Source organism: Sinocyclocheilus rhinocerous, unplaced genomic scaffold, assembly GCF_001515625.1.
Source record: "Sinocyclocheilus rhinocerous isolate Xijiao unplaced genomic scaffold, SAMN03320098_v1.1 scaffold820, whole genome shotgun sequence".
In the NCBI taxonomy this organism is placed as follows: domain Eukaryota; kingdom Metazoa; phylum Chordata; class Actinopteri; order Cypriniformes; family Cyprinidae; genus Sinocyclocheilus; species Sinocyclocheilus rhinocerous.
Genome location: NW_015670386.1, coordinates 256838 through 264269, shown reverse-complemented (window position 1 = coordinate 264269; position 7432 = coordinate 256838). Strand labels below are relative to the sequence as shown.

The 7432-nt window shown below is 35.9% G+C and overlaps 3 protein-coding genes across 5 annotated transcripts in view; 1 reads left to right on the top strand and 2 right to left on the bottom strand.

The window, feature by feature from the left end:
- LOC107734227 (testis-expressed sequence 2 protein-like) overlaps positions 1–1727 on the top strand; it is a 15867-nt gene extending 14140 nt beyond the window's left edge. For all 3 annotated transcript variants that reach the window (XM_016546129.1, XM_016546130.1, XM_016546128.1), the window contains exons 11-12: positions 524–644; positions 1187–1727. In XM_016546129.1, coding sequence (XP_016401615.1) covers positions 524–644; positions 1187–1351 — 286 coding nt within the window. In that variant the 3' untranslated portion in view covers positions 1352–1727. The remainder of the gene's footprint in view (positions 1–523; positions 645–1186) is intronic.
- Positions 1728–2271: 544 nt separating this feature from the next.
- Positions 2272–4524, bottom strand: LOC107734173 (RING finger protein 151-like). Its single transcript, XM_016546049.1, has 4 exons — positions 4283–4524; positions 3860–4005; positions 3119–3215; positions 2272–3017 (listed from the first exon to the last, which is right to left on the bottom strand). The coding sequence occupies exons 1-4, from the start codon at positions 4283–4285 to the stop codon at positions 2517–2519; spliced, it is 747 nt and encodes a 248-aa protein (XP_016401535.1). The 5' UTR covers positions 4286–4524; the 3' UTR covers positions 2272–2516.
- Positions 4525–6177: 1653 nt separating this feature from the next.
- The window catches only part of noxo1b (NADPH oxidase organizer 1b), a 6789-nt gene continuing 5534 nt past the window's right edge, over positions 6178–7432 (bottom strand). Inside the window, exon 8 of the mRNA XM_016546051.1 lies at positions 6178–6745. Within this exon, the coding sequence (XP_016401537.1) occupies positions 6178–6745 (568 nt within the window). The remainder of the gene's footprint in view (positions 6746–7432) is intronic.

Sequence of the window (7432 nt, the reverse complement as noted above, 5' to 3'; positions counted from 1 at the left end):
TACTGTACGGACGTACATTTACTTTCCCTTCAGCCTGAGGCTTATTCATTTCACTTTTGGTGTGAAAAGGCTTTTATATTTGCCAAAAATAAAACTTTTTTATTTTAAAAGCAAACAAGCAAGCCCTGTCCAGATTTAAAAAGTAACGCAAAAGTAACATAACGCATTACTTTCCATAAAAAGTAACTAAGTAACGTAATTAGCTGCATGACCCAACACTGGTCATGCAGAAAAAGGCATTTATAAATGCTTTATAAGTAAGTATTAATAAACAGGCAATATGCTAGTAATATGCATGCTAATAAGCAACAATAGTGAAAATTGGTTCTTAAAATAAAGTGTTACCAAAATACTACTTATTATGGAAATAGTATACTTTAAAAGAATACCCTTTAGTGCAAACCAAATATTATATAAAATCGGCCCACTCTTTGCCTATAAATCATTATATGCATTCAGGCTTGCAGACATGTCTTTGGATACATGCCCCAGATTTGTAAGTGTTTTGTTGGTTCTCTCTCAGGTACAGTTTCTGCGGACCCCCGAAGCTTGATCTAAGAGTCAGACCCAAACTGGGAGAGCGAGAAGTGACTTTCTGTCATGTAACTGAATGGATTGAAAAAAAGCTGCAGGATGAGTTTCAGGTTTGTTTTGATGATATTATGATGTCAGGAGCTTCACTATAAATTGGTGAACATGTTAAGCATATGGCAGCTAATTTAATTTAAAGGGGTCATGAACTGCCTTTATTTATTATTTTGTACTGTTCTCTGAGGTCCACTTATAATGTTATCAAGAGTTTAACATGAAAAAAAAACATCAGAATTTAGAAGTAATAGGTGACATTAGTGCCAGATCCGATATTTTCGGAACAGCATTGTCTTTTAGTTTCAGTCTTTATGAAAATCCTGCGTCGAATTGTGCTTTGCTTGTAAACGAATCCACTGTAAAATGAAGTGAACAAAGGACCAAGTTCTTTCTGACGTGGTCTGGAACTTCATTAGAAATAAAGTTCATTCACTCTTTCCTAACGTTGGGATCAGAAGGAAGGCAATGCAAAGACTGTGTTTTTCCACAACTTGGCACGGCACTTTAATTGAATTGAATTGTTTATTTTAGTTAAATTATTTAATGCACAATGTTTACATTGACCCCCACAACAAATCTTGTGCAATTATTTTTCCAGAAAGTTTTTGTTTTGCCCAACATGGATGACATATACCTGCCGCTGATGCACTCTGGGATGGACAACCCTCTAGCTTTCCCACAATACCCTGCAAAGCTCTCCCAGCATTCCTCTATGGCCTCCACTGACAGGTGTGATCTGGAACGTTCTGCAGAACTACAGTAGTGCCTCCTTGTGGAACAGACATGCCAATACACCAGTAACAGAACTCGCTCATTTAACTTCAACAAACTTCTAGTAATGTAGGCTTCATTCATTCGGCTTCATTTAAACATCACAGCACAATGCAAAATGTCAGTAGCTCTCACACATATTCTCTCTAAATAGATCAGACATCTCCTTATACAGTCATTACAAGGCACAGTGGGTAAAATTCCTATCACCCCGGAAATCCAAATCAGTTATTCTTATCGTACCAGTGGCTTAATGTGTGAATAAACCATTTTATTACTTTATTGTGTTTATGTCCTGAGGACAACTGATTATTTGCTGAACTTCCACAATGGCTTAAATTAGACAAATAAGCATTAGTAATAATCAATAAATATCAAATAATAATGAATTTATTTAAGAATTTATATTTAGAATGAAATACAACTCTTTTTTGAAAAAAGTCTTACATACATGTTCCAGAAGTGTTTGCTTTTTACATCATAAATTATCATATAATATCAAAGACGGTTTTTGTACGATTTCACATTTTCTTGTCAAGTGTCACTTCAAGATTGTCTGAACTTAAGCAGGCATTTGAATGTTTCAAAAATCGTTTTTCTTTTTTAATATTTATGCATTAGCATCAATGTTTCACTTTATTAACCTCTCAAAGCTGTAGAAGGAATGTGCAACGAAAATCTTCACTATTTTGTTTACCATCATGCTTTTCTCTTTTCTCAGTAAATCTGTAAAACTGTGTGTTGTGCTACCCTTAAAGGGATAGTAGACGCAAAAATAAACTTTTTGTCATCATTTAGCTACTCATGTTGGCATTTAGCTACTCATGTTAGCTACCAGTGATTTTCTTTCTTCTGTGGAACACGCGGATGTCACTGTTGTTGTTTTTTTTTGTTGGTCCATACAATGTTGTTTTGGACCCCATTTGACTTTTATTGTATGGACAGTTGAAACATTCTTCAAAATAGTTTATTTTATGTGTCACAAACGAAAGTAAGTTATATAGGTTTGGAACAGCATGAAGGTGAATAAACAACTTTAATTTTTGAGTGAACTATCCCCTAAGATGTCTATAAAAGTGGAAAGACACATTTAATAAAACACGCGCACATAAAAAACGAACTTGAATGCTCTCTTTGAATCCTGAAGGGTATTTATGCTATATAAATCTGACTCTTGTACTGCTGCTGTTGGTGTGACGGTGTCTGCTGCCGCTCGGACTGGCGGCATTAGCATCAGTCCAAGCACTGGTTCCCTCCCCTGCTTCAATTTCCAGATCTCCAACCTCCAGGCTCTCACACATCAGGTTTATCTGCCTCCTTATTTGTGCCATCCGGCTCTGCATGCGCTGCATCTTCCTGCGCAGGTTGGCTGCGATGGCCCTTTGCTGCCGCCGCTCGGCTACATAGCGCTGCTGCAGTTCTCGGTAGCAGTTATGTTGGGCCTGATTCTCACGGACGAGCAGCGTCCCGCAGCCCATGGGACACGGCTGCCGCCAGTGGCTGCAGCTCTGATCATGCGCCTGCACGTCCTTCCTCAGCACCTGCTTCCCACAGCCCTCATGGGGACAGAGCTGCCACTCATACGGACAGCTGGAGATGTGGAGGTACTCGTTAGAAAGCGGGAAAGTGGCCCTGCAGCCCTGCTGTGCATTTCGACACTAAGAACACAATATGGAGTTGTTTCAAATTCACAGTTTAAGTACTAGAACTTTAACTACTATACTGTATTTTAGACTTGAGTTTTAAAAAAGTTGCCTACCTTGATTGATAAACGGCCAATGGATTTACTCAGCTTAAACAAAACCAGCATTTGGTTCTGGTCGATAGGCTGCCTACAACATGGGCATTTCACCTGTCTGAAACAACACTGACTTTAACATTTGCTCAAACATCCAATGAGTTACTTCAAAATAGAAGTAAGATTAAGTAAACTGATCAAAAGGGGCAGTAAAAACATTTACTATGCAATCAAAAAATTCTATTTCAAATGAATGCGGTCTGTTTATCAAAGAATCCGAAAAAAATCAAGATTTCTTCAAAAATATGTGAAATATTACAAAAAGAAGTGTTTTCAGAATTTTTCTTGAATACCAAATCAGCTCATGTGATATTTAATACTGGCGTAATGGCTGCTGAAAATCACAGGAATAAATGATTTTTTAAAAATATATTCAAAAAGAAACCTTTTGTAATTTGTAATATTTCACAATATTACTGGTTTTACTGTATATTTGATCAAATTAATGAAGCCTTGCAAAGCATAAGAGACTTCTTTCAAAAACATGCAGACGAAAGCTTTCCCATCAGGATGTATGATATACATCAAATTAAGATAAAGATATAAGATTCAAGAGAACCTCCCAATTCAGATGATACCGGTTATACCAATTAAGTCACAAATTATAACTTAGACAAGAAATGTTACTTTCCTACCTCATTTTTTGCCCCCTTATTTTCCCCTTAATCTGGTTTATCTTATTATCAAATATTAAGTTGTTACCTTTTCATCCACTGTAAAATGCACTCTTTGCAGAAGACATGGTTGCATTTAAGTCGTACAGGACAGAGTAGAACTGCTCTACAGATGACACAAATCAGATCATCATCTGGGGTATCCACAAACTGCTCCACTTCATAACCTCCAGTCTAAAACCAAAATCAAATAAAAAAGTAATATATAATAATAACTCAATTTGTATTTTAATGTCATATGGATACTAGTATTATTACTGATATAACTACTAAAATTAAATCAAACTATTTCAATGGATTTTAATTATAAATTACTCATGTTGCATATTATCAGACTTTTTATATAACATACTGTAAGTTTTAGCTTGTAAAATATAAATATATACTGTACATGTTTTTTCCACAAATATCTTTTTTAATATATAATGTAATTAAAAAAGGAAAAACTCACCATTTTGACTTATGATACCAGGGCACAGCTAATACAGATGCTGTATATGTTGAATAATTTGTAGAGGCAAAAAGGCAGGCATCTGTCAAAACAACACACAGCAAAACATCCCAAAGGAGATCACTTGACCCTGGATCATTCAGACATGCATTACAGATGTACCATTTTCTCTTCTTTTCCATTCTAGCACAAGTCACGAATGTGGTTAGCACCTGACAACTTTTTTACACTAACCACTGGGACCCTATTTTGGTACCATCTAGGTTTTACTTATTAGACAAAGGCATTGCTATGGAAACCAGCGAACTTCAATGACTGCCTGCTCTAGAGGCTACAAGCCCTATTCTCTAAACACACAGGCCTGAATGGCCAACGAACACGCAGCAGCATTCTCTGCACAATAGAATATATCATAAATCATTATATGTGAAAAAATGTGTCAATAAACACTTTAACTGAATGTATGTCCCACACTTTAACAGTTAAACTAAATAACAATGCTATTTGCAAAACTTTAGCAAAAGCTAAGAAGGTTTTTTACAATAAAGAAAACACCAGTTTGTATTGGTCAACTTGTACTGGTTTGTACATATGTACAAGGGCGAATGGCGTAAGATCGGTCAGTAGGTAAGCTGTGCTTCTTATGGATAAAATGACTTAATGTTTTTCATTGCATTTTTTGGCGCTCACTTGTTTACAGATAGCATATATGTGATTATACTGGGATTTTAATGTGGATAACAGAATTCAGAAAAAGGAATCTAGATGAAACTTACAATCAAAACCACTGCAATTTCCAGAATACAGGAAAAACTGGAAGTGGAATCATCAATGTAGTGAGCAAATGTAGATATTAGGCTGTAAAGTTATTTATCTGTCGCATTCAGTACTGTATTATCCTTTGCCATGTTGACATAAGTGGAATTTGTGAGGACTTTGGATACTCAAATACGGGCAGAATACTCTATAATGACTACTAATAATAATCAACAAACAAGTAATAAAGGGTGGCAAACTGTTTCTGAGAATGTCTGATTTTATTTTTCATATAAGGAAATGCAGGTTCCTTTAAATAAATCCCAGCCACTCTTTATGTTAATGTTTAAAGTTTATTAGCGGTAGCTGACTTTTTCATCTTACCAACATAATTACACAGGGGAACTTTCACAAAAACAAACTCAATTCGTTGATGATGATAACAATTACTTATATTCTTAAGATAAGCCCAAATGTATAGTAACACTGAGTGGAATAATTTAGTTTGTTTTATGCATGAGGTGGTCTACACTGAGTCTCTGTAGTTATCAGTGTTTCATTATCTGGAAATCTTTGAGTGCTTGCTTCTGTATTCAGTTAGCCTACTCAAGAACTTGGTTCATCTTTTTGACAGATACTTATGTTATAGCTACGTATAAATGTTTGGAATAATTCAGTGTCACATGGTCCTTCAGAAATCATTCTAAATATGTTGATATACCAGTGTGCTAATATGCTTTATGTGTGTGTGCGCAAATATGTGCCTGTATATATTAAGGTTCCATGAAAAACGTCATGACATCAAAAGCATTAAAATGAAGTTAAAACATTTATTGAAACTTGTGCAGGTATATATACAAAGTCCAAATATTTTTTATATTTGGAAGACCATTAGCTCCAAGATGAAAGATAACAGTCTGAATACAACGTTAATGAAAAAATAAAACTGTGAGAAATAAAAGTTAAATATGTACACTGTAACTACTTTTAACAGGTTATGTATAATATATTTGATTAATTCAATATTTATACTATTTATATAGCCCCACCAAGGATTACAAAGAGATGACAAAGAACCCAGATTAATATCGTTGTACTATACTCAAATGCGATCAAAAAGAAGGTCATGTGCACCCCTTTCATGCTTTCCCTTCATCTACCATGACTTCTCTTTCAGGGGCCAGGCGTGCAGAGGTCGCCAGAGCAACTTTTCGGGTGTAGGTCGTGCAGCGACATAGGATCTCCTGAGTTTGTGGTCTGGGTGGCACCCTGGGAGCTTCGACTCCTTTCATTGGGTGATCAGTGTCTGAGCTGGTGGGGCTGGACTGACCACTGGACATACCACAATCATTGCTGTCTCTCTCTCTATCCTGCTGTCTCAGGCCCTCTTCCCCCTCTGAGCTGGACATGCTTGGGCTCATGGAGGTGGTGTCTGAGGAACTGAAGCTGAAGTTGGTTCCATCATCGCTGAAGCTGCCAGCTTCCTCATGCTGTATCGGCTCTGACAGAATTTCCAGAGAGTTTGATTTAAGGAAACTATTTATTCTGTTTCGTGAGGGGACCTGAGGCTCCAGTTTGAAAGAGTTGCTGCTGGACAGGTTGATAGTGGAGCTGTGAAGTTTCCTCTGAAGTGTCTGAAGGCCAAAGCTGGGGCTGCTGTAGAGCTTCAGGTACATGGAGGGCACATAGCCTGCCTTTCTGTTATATCTGTAGAAGGAATAAAAGATTTAGGTTACAGTATGTTTTGTATGGGGAAAACTCCATGTACATGTAGAAGTAATCATTACTTTCTCCCTCCCTCTCTCTCCCTTATATATATGTAGAAATACACTACTTTTCATAAGAAGTCTCTTATGCTGACAAGGCAGCATTTAATTGACCAAAAAGACAGTAATTATTTAATATTTATTTTTTAAATAAATACATATAAAATATAATTATTATTTAAAATATAATATGATTTAAATTATTTAACATCATTGAAAATATAAATTATTAAAATGAAATCTGAATCATTTTAATATATATAATATATATTTGCAGAATCTGTGAAAATGTTAATAATTTTAATTTTACATTTTTAGCCGGGGGGTGAAAACTTTTAAACAGGACGAAGATGTCCAAATTTTTCTTATTTTGTTGAAATATCTTTTTTTTTCTCATTTAGTACTGCCCTTCGGAAGCAACAGAAGATACTTGCATGTTTCCCGGAAGACAAATTAAGTACAATTTACCTTGATCTTCAAATTCAAAACGTTTTCACCCCCCGGTTCTTAATGCATCATGTTTCCTTCTGGAGCATCAGTGAATGTTTGAACCGTTTTTAATAGTTGTGTTTGAGTCCCTCAATTGTCCTCAGTGTGAAAAGATGGATCTCAAAATCATACAGTCACT

Excerpts from the sequence above, each read along its gene's own strand:
- LOC107734173 (XM_016546049.1), bottom strand. Across the intron at positions 3,216-3,859 it reads ATTTTACAGTGGATGAAAAG|ACAGGTGAAATGCCCATGTT; the intron begins GTAACAACTTAA and ends GTGTTGTTTCAG. Across the intron at positions 3,018-3,118 it reads TTGGCCGTTTATCAATCAAG|TGTCGAAATGCACAGCAGGG; the intron begins GTAGGCAACTTT and ends TTGTGTTCTTAG.